The 17,742-nt window shown below is 32.5% G+C and overlaps 1 protein-coding gene across 1 annotated transcript in view; it reads right to left on the bottom strand.

Annotated features, from left to right (window-relative positions):
* The window catches only part of LOC141506444 (AF4/FMR2 family member 4-like), a 48,630-nt gene extending 33,778 nt beyond the window's left edge, over positions 1–14,852 (bottom strand). The window contains 7 exon segments of the mRNA XM_074213245.1: positions 848–896; positions 2,498–2,531; positions 8,311–8,397; positions 9,096–9,140; positions 10,735–11,550; positions 13,823–13,949; positions 14,511–14,852. Of these exon segments, the coding sequence (XP_074069346.1) occupies positions 848–896; positions 2,498–2,531; positions 8,311–8,397; positions 9,096–9,140; positions 10,735–11,550; positions 13,823–13,949; positions 14,511–14,617 (1,265 nt within the window). The 5' untranslated portion in view covers positions 14,618–14,852.
* Positions 14,853–17,742: the final 2,890 nt, after the last annotated feature.

The raw sequence follows: 17,742 nt of genomic DNA, 5'->3' as shown, positions 1-17,742 counted from the left end.
TATTCCTTATACATTTGGCATAGAGCATGTTATATAATTATATTCGGGCTCTATTTTTTCCATGCATGTATAACAAATGTATAATATTCCCTCAACTAGACTCCTAAGAATCTTGCTGTTTTTATATCCTTAATACATATGTCAAAGTGTTGTGTGTATGATAGAACTAAAAGCTGTCCATGAAGATGATTTAATAGAACCTATGATCAACATAAGTGTGATTTGAGCTATTCTTCAGCTTCAATGATTAACTACAATAATTTATACATCCTGTTTTATTAAGTTCAACAAACGATCAATGGAACACATTTTTAGGCTGAGATTTGGAATGGAATGTGTGGCCACAGAATATAAGAAAGTTAAATGAACCAAAATGATATCAAATCCATGTAATTGACATCATTGGTACAAAATTTCTACTCTCCAAACTAAAAGGCCATTGACTCAGGACTACTAGATACATACTTGTTAAATTAGTAATTTCAAAGGAATTTAAGGGCTTATCTATTAAAATAGTACCATGCCCCCACCCACCCTCTTTTTTCCTTCTCTGTCTCTCTCCCTATTACCCCACATTGCCTACCAAATATATCACAGAAACTTAAGAATAGTATAATCATTGATACTGCAACACTATCAGCTGACCTTATAAGTTGGTCTTATAAGCATTGATCCCACTTTTAAAGGACATTTTAATTTAATACTTACTATACATTCACAAATAAAATCAAGAAAAATAATTCCAAACCTAAAAAGGATGATTTTTCTAAATGTTGTCCCAAATTCCCAAACTATACAAACAAGATCAAAGCAAAGGAACCTTAAAAATTAAAAATAATTAACTTACGATTTGGACTGATGCCCATTTGAAGTTTTAGTTGAAGGATTGTATCTTTCTAGAAAAAGAGATTGCTCAAGTGAGTAACTGACAGTTTGAGAAACAGTCAAACTGTAGTAACATTTAATGAGAATAACTAGAGGATTTAGTTATTAGTGAAGCTGACTTGAGACAACCTCAGTTTTCTTATGAGAAATTATTAACTTCTCTATTGCTACATTACAGAATATCAACAGCAACAGAGGAAAATCCCTTTTGACTGACAGTCATTTCATAACATTAAATATCAAAAAAAAAGAATGCTTAACTATAAATTTAAATTATAGATAAACTTAGCAATTTTAACAGGAATGCCTGAAATGACTACTGAAGAAGACAAGAATTAAGCCTGAATCAGTGTATTATAGTTATCCATTTTCATCCCCCAAATTACAAATCCCAAATTAATCAATGGCTGAACTTAATGGAATGATTACTGCTCATGGTCTTATGTCAGGCCACAAAAGAATGGATTTAGGCAAAATCTGGTCAATTACATAATCCAGTATTTTGTTCTTGTGAAGGTCAATTCCAAATGAAAAGATCAGGACTTGGAAGGCAGTTCAATTTAGGGAGTTCACTAAACTGAAAATCAGAGAACACAGGTTCAAGACCCTGTTCTTCTACTTACTAGTTCTGTGACTATGAACCAGTCACTTTATCACTTTGGGTTTCAGTTTTCTCATTTGTAAAATGAGATGGACCAAACTAGATTATCAAGATTTCTTCTAGCTCTAAAATTTTATGATCCAAAATCTTCACTTATTCATGGTACCCTCAATTGTATATTTTTACCTATTTCTGTACAACAAATGCCATCACCATGCAACAGTTTTTAAGGTACCATGTTTCACTTGGTCTAGGTGTGGATAAATCTTTTTCCATAAGCATAGATAAAAGTCTATAAAGTTGGTAGTGGTAACTGCTAATGTAATTTGGAATCCTGATAAACAGTTTTGAAACTTGGGCAAATATGGGAAAAGACAGAGAAAAAAGCTGGATGGAAGGGGGAAGGAGGGCACTAAAACCTTTAAAGAGTTTTTCATCAACAACTATTATGTTGTTTTTCAAGGTTAGGAAAAGATGATTAGATACACAAAATTAATTTATGTATTTTCTGTTAACCATAACTTGGAAAACCTTCATTTTTCAATTTATGGGTCAGAAACTTATTTTAATATGATGAATATATATTTATCTGGCTTATAAATAAACTTAGCTTTATATGTAAAAATAAGTATTCCAAATCATTTAATATAAAGTAACTCATTTTCACCAAAAGCTGGCATATCTTAAAAGCATAAAACAGAGGCATATCTTAAGGGGTATTTGGTTTGACAAAGGGAACCATACAACTTATTCAAGAAGAAACGTTCTAGAATGAAGTCATACCATCCCTAAGTCATATCTCTCACATCATTCTGAAATTCCCTTGTAATTTAACTTGTATTATACTTTTCTGCATATGTCTATCACTCTTACAAAATTAAAAGATTATTAGGGGGAAGGTCCAGGTCTTATTTTTTTCTTTTATGTGTCTGTCACTAACTCCTAGCACAATATTTTGCACAAAATAAAACTTTGTTTAATTTAAAGAATCAAAGTAACAGAAATACTCACTTTGTTCTCCAGAGCCAAAATTTGACTGAGATTCCTAAAAATAGGGGGAAAAGTTACAACATAATTATCTCTAAAGAAAGCTGAAATATTCATTTGAGAAGTAGACTTCAAATCAAACCACTTAGTTCCAGTTAATTTATTTAAGAGTACTATTAAGTTTTTCATAGTTAGATAACAATGTAAAAAAGTTAATGCTTATAATTTAATTTCTGTTGCTCCATCTATTACAGATAATTAGTCAATGCAATTGACTGGACTTTCCCTATGCCAAATCGCAACCCCCTGAATCATTTAAGTGGGGTTTTCCTTTATCAGTCGGTCACTAATATTCCATATTACAATGTTGTCCCTGTCTTAACTCATTCCCCTCAATGAAAAAAATGTTTTCATAACTCTTATTATAATAAGTTTTCATAACTTATTAAAGTTTTAAACATCTTTCTCTAATTAAAATCATAATTAAAGGCAAAGAATATTGGCTAAAACAATTACAGAACCAATTTGCTAAACTTATGGAAATATATCACCAACAAAGATATTCCATGATATTTTGCATCACTCTTCATAAGCTTCCTTGTCATCAAATCTCCATGTCTTATAGTGTCAAGGGTCTCCTCCACATCCCTGTAGTTCCGTAAACCCAGCTCCATATAATATTATTTGGGGGATGAAGGGACACAGTTAAAGAATAGAAAGGCAGCAACAGAAAGTACCAGATAGCATCCTAATCTAAGGCTAATTCATTAACTCAAATGACAAATATGTATAAGTATAAATTTACCTATAACCTAATAAATTCTAAAAATAAACAAAAGGATATTAAGTATTGCCACTTAAATATAGTAATCAATTAAAATGCATTGCACAAAGCAGATAAAATGCTCCAACAAATTTGCAATATGCAAAATAACCAGAAAAATATAATAAATATATATATATATATATATATATATATATAATAACAACTGCTGTTTGTGTACATTTCTAGCATGATATTGACAGGTTGACAGGAAAAAGCTTTGATTACATGAAATAAAAAAGCTTTTGCACAAACAAAAATCAATGCAACAAAGCTAAGACAGGAAAGTGTGAATTAGAAAACTATATCTTTTCATCATTTAAGGGGGATTTTTGGTTGCTTTTTTAGTTTTTGCAAGGCAATGAGGTTAAGTGATTTGCCCAAGATTACACAGCTAGGTAATTATTAAGTGTCTGAAGTCACATTTGAATTCAGGTCCTCTGACTCCATGGCCGGTGCTCTATCCACTGTGCCACCTAGTTGCCCCATCAATTAAGTTTAATAAAGGTTTGACATCCACTGCATAAGGGATCAATGGAAATAAACAAATACAGCTCAAAAGAACTGTTAACTGTGGAAGCATATTGTTTTGACCAGTTTTCTGGGTAAGAGTTGGGACTTCTGACAGTTGTTTTCATTTGCATTTTACTTTTAGTAATTTGGAATAATGTTTCATATGAACCCAGGTACTCCTGGCTCCAGGGCCGGTGCTCTATTCACTCTCCCACCTAGCCGCCCCCTATCCACACACTTCTAGTAAACTAATCCAACTAATCATAAAAAAATAACTTTTGGGATAGATTGATAAAAATCTACCAATACTGTTTAATAACATTTACAGCAATATTTATTAGTAATATTAATGAAGAGTGGGGTGGCTAAGTGGCAAAGTGGATAAAGCACTGGCCCTGGAGTCAGGAGTACCTGGTTCAAATCTGGTCTCAGACACTTAATAATTACCTAGATGTGTGGCCCTGGGCAAGCCACTTAACCCCATTTACCTTGCAAAAAAAAAACCTAAAAAAAATATTAATGAAAAGTTTTTCTCTATCTTCTGGTTTGAGTATCAAGATCACAGTCCTGCTTTTTTCTATTTTTGAATACAGATTTTGACACTAATTTTTGTTACTTAAATGTTTGATAGAATTCACTAATAAATTCAATATACTAGTGATTCGAGTATTTTCTTCAGTAATGCATATTAATTCATGTTTGTTTGCTGCATTTGTCTTGGAAAGGACCTTGAGGTCATCTAGAATTTAATCCCTTTATTTTATAGATAACAAAGTCAAGGTCTAGAAAAGTTAAGTGATTTGTCATACTCAAATAATAAAGTATAAGAGTAAGGATCTGAAGAAAGAATCTTTAAAACAGTGCTAATTTCCCTAGACTGTCAATGTTTTTAAATTTTGATTTAGTTTATATTTCTGTAGATATTACTTCAGATTTTTCAGTTATAATTTATAATTTTAGATATTCTCCAATTACTCTAATTTTTTTTGTTATTAATTTTTACATCTTATTTTTCTCTTTTATTAATTTAATCAATTTTATTATACTTTTATTTCAAATCTGTTCACTTAAATTTTAAATTCCCTTTTATGGTTTTTGGGTTTTTATTAATTTTCTCTTTTAGTCAAATTTTTTAATCATTATTGTTCTCTTTCATTAATATAACTGTACAAAGATACAAATTTGCCACTGAGGACTACTTTATCTGCATGTCTAACATGTTATATTATTGCCTTCATTAACTGTAATATAATTTTAAAAAACCTTTTCTCCCATTTAGCAAAGGTTTCTTAAAAATTTCACTGACTTTTGTTTTCATATCATCTTTTTTATCCTAACATATTCCTCCCTCCACCCTTCAGAAACCTATCCCTTAAAAGAGAAAAGGGGAATGTGGTGAAACTAACCAACATACCAAGGTACTAGTATATGCAGTGTTTCCCAACTCTTATTGCCTCACCTCTGTAAATACAAAAATGAAACACATTCTTATTTCTCTTCTCTAGGGACAAGCTTGGTCATTACAATCACATGGTATTTATTTTCAATTTGTTTTTACTCTTTCAGTTGGAGATCTCATGCATGTAGTTTTTCTGGTTCTGTTTGTATCAAAAAATTCTTTACTCTGTAGACATACATTAGCATTCATTAAGCAACTACTAAGATCCAGGAACTGTACCATGAATACAAAAATGGTAAAAAACAAAAACTGGTCCTGCTCTTAATTTCCATTATCAATCAACATTGGTTTACAGTGTATAAGGTGATGTATAGTGTAATTAAGATTTCTAAGGGGCAGCTAAGTGGGTACAGTGAAAGCACTGCCCTAGTGTTAGTAGGAACTAAGATCAAACTCTGTCTCAGACACTTTACACTCACAAGCTGTAATCTTGGGCAAGTGACAAGTCAATTCACTCCCAACTGTCTCACTTCCCCTTCCCCCCCCCCAAAAAAATTTTTACTTTTCCCTATTTATGAAGTCTTTATGCCCCTTCTTGAACTTGGGGCTTAGAGATTCCAGATTTTGGGCAGGGGGTGAAGAGGAAAGAGAAGTGGTTGATTAGGATAAGGAGAAAAAAATTACTTTTTTTTTTTTCAGTTTTAAGGCAAATGGGGTTAAGTGGCTTGCCCAAGGCCACACAGCTAGGTAATTATTAAGTGTCTGAGGCCAGATTTGAACTCAGGTACTCTTGATGCCAGGGCTGGTGCTCTATCCACTGTGCCACCCAGCTGCCCCTGCACCTTTATTTTCACTAATTTAATTATCTGTGCAGCAGGTCTATGCATTGTTTTTTGAATTTAAAAATATTATTCTGAAAAGGGGCCCATCTCTATAAGAACTTGCTGCCCTGATTATTTTCCTCTCCCCATTCATGTCTCCTCCTGTGTTCTTTTTACCTTTCTCTCCCACCTTAAAAAATTCTTCCAAGTATTGTCATATGTCACCTTCACTACCAAAAAAGTAACAGCCTCTTACAATTTTGATCTACAAAAATTACTGTGTGACCTTAGGAAGGTCATCTTTAGTTTCAACTGTAAACTGGGGATCATAATAGTATGAGTTATTGTGAGGCTCAAATGAGATAATATTTACAAAGTGGTTAAGTGTAGAACTTGGCACATAATGGGACTTAAACATTTTTTCTAATTTTAACTACTAGCATTTCTGATAAAGGACTCATTTCTTATAAAGAGAGAGAGAGATCTGAGTCAAATTTATAATAATACTAGTCATTCCTCAATTGATAAATGGTCAAAGGATATAAAGAGGCAATTTTCAGATGAAAACTAAAGCAATCTATAGTCATATTGGAAAAGATGCTCTAAATCATTATTGATTAGAGAAATGCAAACTGAAACAACCTTGAGATACCACCTCACACTTATCAAATTAGTTAATAAAAACAAAATAGAAAATGGACAATGTTGGAAAAGTAGATGCATTGTTGGTGGAGTGGTGAACTAGGATGCATTCATTCTGAAGAACAATTTATAATTAAACCCAAAGGGCAATATAACTGTGCATTCCCTTAGATTCAGCAATACTACTACTAGGTCTATATCCCAAAGAGAGCATAAGAAAGGGAAAAAGATCCACATGAACAAAAAATATTTGAAGCTCTTTTTGTAGAGGCAAAGAACTGAAATTGAAGAGATGCCCAACAATTGGAGAATGGCTAAACAAGTTGTGGTATATGGATGTTATGGAAAATTACTGTCCTATAAGAAATAATGAGCCAGGTGGATTTCAGAAAAACCTGGAAAGATTTGCATGAACTGATGCTAAATAAAGTGAGCACAACAGGAGAACATCATACAGACTAACAGCAACACTGTGGGATGATCAACATTGTGAGCACAACAGCAAACAGCAATATAGTGGGGTGTAGCTTCTCTCTGCAATTCAATGAGTAAAGACAATTCTACAAGATTTGTGATGGAATATGCCATTTATAATCAGAAAAAAAAACTAGTCTGAAAGCAGATCAAAACATACTATTTTCACTTTTAAAAATGTGTTTTGTGGTTTTTTTTCCCCTTTTTTTTCATGGTTTCCCCCCCCTTTCATTCTAGTTCTTCTTTCACAACATAACCAATATGAAAATACTGTCGGGGGGGGGGGGGGGAGGAAAGTAGAAATCAAGATCTTGCAAAAAATGAATGTTGAAAACTAGCTTTACAAGTAATTAGATAAAACCACAACAGATAGAGGGACAGAGAGACAGATAGATAAGAAAGATAGATGTTTGTTCCCTTTCTCTCTACTACCCATTGGTTGACCTATTTCCAAGTATAGCTGGCAAAATAATCTTGAACACTGTTTGGATTTATGTTACTCTCCTGCTCAAAAACTTTCAGTAGCTCTAGTTTCCTCCTGTCACTAGGATAAAATACAAACTCCTCAGCTTGGCATAAAAGGTCCTGTTCAAGGCCTGGCTCCAATCTAATATCCTACTCTAACTTAAAATCTTTCCCTGTATAGTCTGTGCTCAGTCAAACTAATGAACATGAAAAGTCAAGATACATTTCAGGAAAAAGCTAATATGTTGTATGGAATCTGACATAATATTTTATTTCTGATGCTTTGAAGTGCTCCCAAACTTTAAATTATCAGGAGAATAAACAGATATCTAAAGAAAAGTACCTGGGTTATATAAAGTAATGTTAGCAATAATATAATAGTATTTTATTTAATAAAGATAATTTTAGAGCTTTCTATTTCAATAGAGAGCTAAAAATTGGAACACATAAAAATTGGCTATAAATCCTTCATACTAAACTGAAGAAGACAGAAAAAGAAATGGAAAATTTGTTCTATAAGAAGCAATCACTGTCAAGGTGGAAAGAAAGAAAAAGACAGGTAATACTAAATATGCAGTACAGTCATTAAAGATAACTTATGAGTCCAAAACTCACTTTGGGAACTGAATGCTACAATTTAAGCATTTATTTACTGAAGTCGTTTAGAGTTTATAGTATGAAAGTAACTTTCTTTACTCACTTTAGTTGGAAAAGGAAATTTAGAAGGTTCTGTTTTGCATGGTGTGTGAATTGCAGTTAAGGGAGGCGGCCATGAATGGGTCATCTCCTGAAATGAATTAAGTTTAAAATCAAATATGAAAAAGCTAACCATCCCAAAAGTATATTTTTATTTGCCATAATGTAACTGTATATACATGCATGCACCCAAATTAGAAAATGCATCTAATTAACCAACAAATATCTAAGTCTTTACAGTGTGCAAAAAAATATTATAAAGATGAATAACAAAACTCATACTCTCATATCTAATTAAAGAGGCAAAACAAACGAAGATTTTAAAGAATAATATCTATTTATAAGTTTAATGTCTTATGAGAAGTATAGGCAAAAAGTCCTCCCCCAAAAAAATCACTGTAGGCTAATTAAGAAAGACTTTACTTGCCAATTCATGAGAGAAATTAGATAATAATTCTATTCTTTTTCTAGTACCCACAACCGAGAAATATAATTCCTGGTCATGAATTTATCTTAGATTCTAATGCTATTCTCAATCTAAGTAATTAGCAATCTTTATTAAGACAATATCTATACCTCAAAAAACATTGTTTGCTATGCCTGGTAAGGATAATTTGTGCTTATTTCTGCTCTCAAAGTTAACTGTCAATTTGGAGGTTTCTGTTAGAGTACAATTAAACTATTTGATAGAGAACAAAAATGTCAACTCTTGGCAAAAATCTATTATTTTGACTGAATTGGTCAAACATAAAAACAATTTTCATAAGCTAAAACAACCAGATAACTTACTTTAAGAATTTCATCCACACAGCTTACATCACCAGATGCAGATGCCTAAAAAAGAAAATAAGATAGCTGATGATTTTCAACTCAAGATATTAAATCATAATAAACAAGTGAGGAAAGTAACAAAGCAAAAGTACATTCTAGCAAAATACTATTTATCATTATTATCTTAGTGAAAATACTTTTTATGGATAACATAAGGCTTACCACCACACACAACATAAAGAAAATAAGCTCCAAAAAGAAATTTGACCTTAATATAAAAAGGTACAGCATTAAAAAAAAAATAAACAGAAACCTACAGAATGGAAGAAGTTATCTTTTAATTCTATGATTTTGGGGAAAATTCATGACTAAACAAGAAATATGGATTTATAAAAGCAAAATAATTTTAAATCTATAAAAAAATTTTTTTTTAAGTTTTTTCAAGGGTTAAGTGGCTTGCCCAAGGCCACAGAGCTAGGTAATTATTAAGTGTCTGAGGCCACATTTGAACTCAGGTACTCCTGACTCCAGGGCCGGTGCTCTATCCACTGCACCACCTAGCCACCCCAAATCTATAAAATTCTTAAAATCACTGCAAGTAAACCAATAAACACTGTTCTATTGGATAACAGTAAAAATGTAAGTACCAATCAGGAAAAAAAGATTGCTAAGATTTGGAGTTTTGTTTTTAAAGTATTGTTTAATGAACAAGCTGGCTTTTTCAAAAAACTGCTATCTTTTAACAACACCTTCAGTTCTGAATACCACCCTCTGCATTCCCTTTACCAAGAGAATCATCTCTTTCAACAACAACAAAAAGGGAAATGTTACTCCAACAATCTACTGAATCTGACAATACAGGGTGTTACAAAGCCTTTTTTTTTTGGTGGTGGTGATGTTGGTGATGGGGGAAGAGATCCTCTTTACTCATAACCCACCCCCTCTTATAAACAGAGGGAGAAGTCTTTAATTTCTTTTGATCTTAGTCAATTTAATTATTTCATAAACAACTGACTCCAACCAAAATTTAATTAATTCTGATACTCTGGATTTCTGTAAACTAACTTTCTTTTCCTAAAAGTGGAAAAATGCAGTTCATTCCTTTGACAAAGTAGTCAAATCAAAGTAGATGAACTTTTGGAATTGTCATTACTGTATAAACAATACATTTCAAACAACTTTGAATTTGAAATGTCTTGAAATCTTCAAAGTGCATAGTGAGAGCCCACCAATTATCTCTAGAAAAAACAATCTGGTATATAAATCAGGTGAAACCATAATATATGAATCCACATAACCCAAAAGAGGAAAAGATCTGTTATTAATGAATCATGGTTGCCACTTCATCAGTTTCCTAGCTGGACAGGTTATTTCCTATACACAATTAAACAAGAAAGAAACTGAAGTCTTCATAGAAGTCAAAAAGAATCAATCACAAAGCACAAGAAAGACTTCTTGCTGCCAAATAACCAAACAGCTAGTTTAGGGTCAGTAGCAGTTTCAAAACAAGTAAACTTTTTCTACAAGGTCCCATTTTCCTTAATTGTTGAATGAAGGATATGGACAAAAATGACCTCTCAAGTTCTTTCCAGTTATTAATATGTTCTTCTATGATCTATCTTAAATCCAAGTTTTTATAATTAAATTATCAACTTACATCTAATGGTTGGGAAGGTATTTTCAGTTTGGTAAGATGTACTTTGCTACTAGGCTTCAGCTCACTCATGTTGTTGCTGTGGGACTGGCTGCTGTAGTGCTCAGAGGTTAGCTTTGGTTCCATGGACTCCTGTCCATCCATGGGCCTTACGTAGGCAGTAGGTTTCTGTAACATTGAGTTTGACTTTGACATCAATGAAGGTGGAAAAGACTGGCTGGAGTGCTGTCCACTTGAAAATGAAGGAACACGAGAAGGTGAGTCCCAATTTGCATCAGGGTCCCGTGGTGACTTGGTACGCTGCTCCTTGCTGTGGTGATCATTCCCATGAGATCTGGAATGACTAGAGCTTAATGAAGAAACAGCAGGTGGTTTTCCAGGACTGGAAGAACGAGATTTGGAGTGTTCTGATCCGTGCTGGCTTTTTTTACGACTACTTCCACTACTGCCACTATTACTGTATGATTCACGGTCATGCCTCTGACCCACACTACTACTGCTGTTACTGCCACTTCCACTGGTCCGTTGGCTAGTGTGTCCACTCTGTAAACCTGAAGACCGTTTCTGTGACTGGGAAGAAGTGCTAGGTGCTGGTCCTACAGGAGTCCATTTGCTGCTCTGATGAGAGCTACCATGTCTGTGTTCACTAAAGAAACTTGGGTTTGGTTTTTCATCTGCTGTTGATGGTATGGTAGGTTTAGGAATTGCAACAAGCTTTTGTAGAGATCTGTCTCCTATAAAATCCTTCATTTCGTAGGAGTCATCGTAGTTTCCAAGCATACTCTGAATACGACTAGATAATTTATCTTCTTTGCTAGTCTACACAAAGAATAAAATGACATGAAATTACAATAAAGCACATTATTCAGATTATTTTTCAATTAGTCAGGAGAATTTTGAAAACTTTGAAAACTAAGGAAATCCTAACTCCATTACTTAAGGAAAAATTCACTCTTCTAAGAATTTTTACATTCAAATATTTTGCATCACTAAAAATTTTAAAAGCTAAAACTTTAATAAGTAAAAATTTAAGAGAAGTCAGAAAAGGATAAAAATTAATTTCACTGTTATGAAATTTCTTTTTGCTGGGCTGAAAACCTTGGTGGTTAAAGAGAAGGTTTCTGTGATAGCAAGCTGTTTGGGAAAAAAAAAATCAATAAAAACACCTTAAGGTTTTCCAAATGCAATCTAGTTTGATCCCTTCTTTTAATCAATTTGCTGGCAAAATAAGAAAAAATATACATCAGGGAGCCAGAAACATCAAACATCAATATTCCCTAACTTATCAAAGCTCTAAGTCAATCAAATGGTCCATGCTCATATCCGACAATTTAATTTAAGAAAACATTCCATAGGAACATGAAATAATGTTCTTTAATAGTCAACATTTTTACCTAATTCAACAAAACTGCAGGTTAATCAGTTGGTCAATTTTCATATTTTTGACTGCCAACAAAAACATCCCTAGGAATGTAATGTACTCCAGTATTTCAATTATGGTTAAAATTATGATTAAAAATTCAGTAGAATCAGTCTGTGTACTTTATATTCAAATATTAAACATTTTTCCTCTCCACTCACAAAAATAATAGTAATATTAAAATTGAAAATTTAAGAAAAAAATATGAAGACAATTTGAAATACTAAATTCTGATCACCCTATATTTAATTTTATCATGCACTATATATCAATATTGTACCCAAGTAACATAAAAATATAATTAAGTAACAAAGGGGAAATGACTGGTCTAATACATACGTACAAACATATATATACCAAAGATACACACACACACACACATATCCCCCAATATGTTTCATAAAATTTGAGGAAATTTTTTTGGTTACTGTCTAAACAGAATTTAATACCATTTCACCACCAAAAAAACCCATAAAAATACTTATTATGGCCGGCACTTATCTATAATGACTTAAGAGTGCTTAAAAAATAATTGCCAGCCACATATGAGAGAAACAAATGCATAATTCTTTAAATTCTATCAAAAAGTTGCTATCTCAGGTTTCTTCATTTTAGCTGAGTACTTTAATAAAAAATTTGAATCAAAATTATATTCCTTCTACCTTTTCCTTCCCTGGCTCTTGCCCACATATAACATTTTTTAAAATTTTATTTATGCAACATAAATGGCTATGTCAATGGGCCTAGATTTTAAGAAATTCAGAAAATTTAGAAAAATCTATCAAAAAAATTTCTGCATCAAGTATATTATTTTTAGAATTTTTAGGTGTCAAATTTTCTGACCTGCTATAGGTCAAGAAAATAGATCTGTGTCATCTTTATATTACTACTGTCATGATACACTAAATGTACATAAACTTCAATAGATTTGAAATCAGTCAACAAAATAGACCAGAACCAATTAAAAGAACAATAAGAAATCAATGATAAAGTTTATTTGAAGTTTGTCAAATTTTAGCAGGGTAGTACTGATAACCATTGTATGAAATTAAAAATCAGATATCAGAAAATATTCTTAATTTTGTTAGAAGAACCTCAGTAGAAAAAATTAAAGAGCATAGCTACTCAGAACAAGATCTACATTTTGTATGCTTCTACTGATGCCTGTAATACGTTGCTTGATTTGCTATTTTGTTAATAAGTTTAGGAAAATGGTTTAGAAAATAGAGAAACTTAAGGTGAAGTTACTGAAACTTATGTATCAATAAGCAATACATTATAGACATCAATGGAAACACTGGCTTCCTGTTTTGTTCTGTTTTGGCCAAAATTACCCTGGTTCAACACTACATTTAATATGAGCAATTAAAAATTATAGCAATAAAATGCAATTGCAAATTAAAATAAAACTGCATCTGAAGATTACAAGAACAGAAGTTGGAGGATTCAGAGTGTTAAAGGTCATTAGGGACCACCGAGCCCAACTAAAACATTTTTACAAATAAGGAAAATCAATTTCAGAGGAATTAAGGGATTTTATTCAATCAGTTAGTGACAGACTAGAAAGGACAACATGAACCAAATTTTCAAGTTAAAAAATAACAACCACCATAATAATACAGAACCATTACATTTTATTTTGGATGCAAGTTTAAAATTAGGTAAACTCACAACTTTGTATGGTTCAGCAAAGAGAGGAGAGTTAGGTGGGAAGGCTTCTTCACCCTGATGAATTTCCTGATTTCGCCTTTCCCTTTCTTTCATACGAAGCACATTCCGGTCTTCACGGTTCATGTTGCTATGAACAAAAACATAATATTCTATCATGGATAGAAAAGGGGAAGGGAAGATAAAATAACATCTGTTGTGTTGAATATGTTCATTCAGTACTTTAAAATTGGAGAGTTCCTTATCACAGCCTGTCTTCCAAACAAGAAGACACTTCCTAAATATGATCATGAATTGGAAGAAAGTGTTGTTTCTACCTATGTATTTAGTCCCTACTGAAACATGTTTCACTAGTGACTTTTATACAATAAGTTATACATGAAACTATAACTCAGAATTGTCCAGCCCCTCCACCAACACACTTTTCACTTGATGTAAGTAAATTTGTTACAGGGAGTTTGTTACAAAAATCAGTCAAGGGAAATTTGGTTTATGTGATTTCTCTAAATTCTGAAGAAGACACCACTAAAACCCTACTTACCACCTCTTAGTATGCTTCTAGGTTTTCTTTTTTAAGAAATATCCTAATTTTTATTTTCTAACTGTATTACAATCATATCCCTCCCTCCTCCCCCTTTCCCTTTTCCCCATGTCCCCACAGGTCAGTGCTTGTTCTCTACTTTTCATCTACCTTATTTTGATTTCTTTTTGTTCCCAACACAGCTTCCTTGGTGTCCATCCTGTATGGCAGTTTGACCTCAGCTTTGCTGTTGTTCTAGATTCCCTAAAAAACGACATTTCTGCTCTAAATACATTAATATTTCAATAAATGAAAAAACTGGAGCATCTAATCCAGGCTTGTTGGGGATGATTTGGGAGATGAGGTGGAGAATGGGACTGGATTAAAAAAAAAATTTACTTTAAAAAAGGGAAAAAGGGTATTTTTATTTCTTTAACTGTTTGATATGTTGTTTCTGCTAAGAGCAAAACAAAGAGAGCCAGCAGAAAGGATTTAGGTAAAAGACAGAAAAACTAAAGAGTAACTAGAATGGATACCAAGGAAAGCTGTGAGCAATCTACTTCCCTGAAAATCCTGAACCATTATACTGGTTTTATTATGAACTGTCCTGCTAATGGCAAATATATAGACCAGGGAACTCTTCTACACTTGTGCTATGTATTTCATTTAATAAGAAAATTATGATGTTTTGTTTAATTAAAAGAAATTTATTAAGACTTAGTAAGAATAAATAAATATAGGGGAGTGATGACCACTCACTTGAAAGCTTGGTTATCAAAATTTCTGTATCTGAGAACAAAAATGTTAATTCACAATATTTCATCCTGTCCAAGTATAGCCAATTTCATGGTATCATTTGTATTGGGATAATGTATATAAAACTCTTTGAAAGGCAGAGAAAATGTCTTCTACTTCTTTAATCTACCCAGTCACTAGAACAATGCCAAGTACATAGTAGCATTAATAAGTGCTTGCAGATTATTTGATTCCTTTAGGTTCTGAAGTTTTACTAAGATGTTGTCTTGTCAAATTTTAAAAAACATTACTATCTTCCATAATTTCCTTAAAATAGCAAATGAGTAGGGAAAAAAGTTAATAGCAAATGAGTAGGGGAAAAAAGTTAAAAGACTTTAGGTTTATCTTAATTTGCTTTAGTCATGACAAAAGTAAAGTTTCTTTTTTTTAGGTTTTTGCAAGGCAATGGGGTTAAGTGACTTGCCCAAGGTCACACAGCTTAGGTAATTAGTAAGTGTCTGGGAGTCCACATTTGAACTCAGGTCCTCTTGACTCCAGGGCTGGTGCTCTATTTACTGCGCCACCTAGCTGCCCCAAAAGTAAAGTTTCTAAGCATGAAAAACATTATTGGTTGAAATGTATACTACTATGCAATTCAACATTTTATTTAATGAAATTTAGTTTTAACAGCTTCATCAAAGTAATTTATGAAATATTTCATTATCTTCTTTTGTATGAGGGATTGAGAGAATCACTGGTATTTTTAAATTGGTAAGGAGAGGCTAACAATTTTTTTAGAAGAGTCTAGCTGCTTCTTTAAAACATGAACACAGTTCTTTCATTAAAACTGAACTTTTTCCTTTCTCTCTTAAAACACTAAAATATTTACCTAATTGATCTGAACTCCTCATTGAAAAATCTACAACAATTCTGGCAGGAATTGGACTAAAATTTTCCTTAAGCACTGCAGAAGAAATTCTTTAACAACTAATTTCATAAAACCTAATAACAATTTATCTAAAAATAACTCTATCTGATGAAATTACAATTGGAACTCATTGAGTCAAGGAGGAAAATAGCTTGTCTTTGGAATGAGTAAGTAAAAACAACTGGTCAACATTTCATAGGGGATGAAACTCCTTCTGTCTCATGCTTCCCCTATATATCCTTTCTTTTTCTTGACTTCTGAATTTTCTTGAGATATTTTTGAGAGTGATTTAGAAGTCAAAGTGAGTTTATTTTAAGGCATTTAAGATAACTGAAATGGGAGAAATACAGTTCCTACATGTCAGAAGAATAAAAATAACTATAAAGACATGCTTACCACTCATTTCCCTAGTCTAATCAGAAAAAGCACTTAGAAGAATATAGCTATATTGGAATTATAACTTAAATGACCATCCAAACACAGCTGCAACTTTTACAGAAAAGACACAAATAAGTCTCAATTTAGGTGCAGTGGATAGAGCACCAGCCCTGGAGTCAGGCGGACCCTGAGTTCAAATCCAGCCTCAGACCCTTAATAATTGCCTAGCTGTGTGACCCTGGGCAAGTCACTCTTAACCCCATTGCCTTAAATTAAAAAAAAAATTAAGTCTCAATTTATAGATATGAGGAACCTGAAATTCAAAAGGACAAAATGCCTTGCTGGTACTTCAAGGTCAATGCTCTTTCTATTACATTAAGTGTCTTCCCTATTTTCCATATTTCCAGCACTTTGACATAAGAACCTGATATTACTCCTCATTTCATCTTACAACTATGTCTATAAAGAAATTTAAAATTAGTTAAATGCTGTGTAGTCACCCTGGCTTGAAGACTACTCTTCCCTCTAAATTTAGGGTAAGGTTTTTAAAAGACAACTTTAAAATAATAATATGAAGTAAACTTGTTCCTTTTACAATACCTCCCTCTCTCCCCCCCAAGCTATATTTCTCATTAACTAGGAGGAGCTAAGGGTTCCCTAGTAATCCTAGGCTAAAAATGTAGGTTCAGTTCAACTCAATAAAAGTTTAAGGTGCCCTACTATATAGAAAGCACTGTCGTAGGAATGAGAAGCCAAAGAAAGTTGAAAACCACTTCCCTCAAGAAGTTTACAATCTTCTAATGACGAGAGAAAAGGAAAGCAATAATGTGCCATACACATTGTGTGGGACTTCAAAGACAAAAGCACCTTATATTAACCAGTAGTAGACGATCTCAACATGAATGTTCAATACAAGGTGTGTTCTCAGTATTCTATAACTGGTTGAAGATGACAGTCTCTGGTAATATCTCATTACAGTAATTATTACTTTATTCTAATAAACAAGACCAATCGAATTTAAATTGCTAACTTTGTTATCATAACTTCCTATAAAAAATTAATTTCATGGAAAGCCAGACTTTTCAAGAATTTATTGGCACAAAGTTAAACCATCAAATCTTTTCAATATCAGACTAACTGGTTAAAAAAAATTCAGTATACTAAAATAGGATTTTTGAGTTAAGTGCTTCACTTTTCTCTTGATAACTCACAGATCAGACCTCAAAATATATAAAATATAATTTATCATAATAAATATGTAATATGCCAAATTATATAAAATAGCATTATTATTACAACACCCCAAATATTTACTGGAGTCAGAAAATTTTTAAGAAAAAAATTCAAGAAATTATTACAGAC

Source organism: Macrotis lagotis, chromosome 1, assembly GCF_037893015.1.
Source record: "Macrotis lagotis isolate mMagLag1 chromosome 1, bilby.v1.9.chrom.fasta, whole genome shotgun sequence".
NCBI lineage: Eukaryota > Metazoa > Chordata > Mammalia > Peramelemorphia > Peramelidae > Macrotis > Macrotis lagotis.
This window is presented reverse-complemented; position numbering and strand designations above follow the sequence as displayed.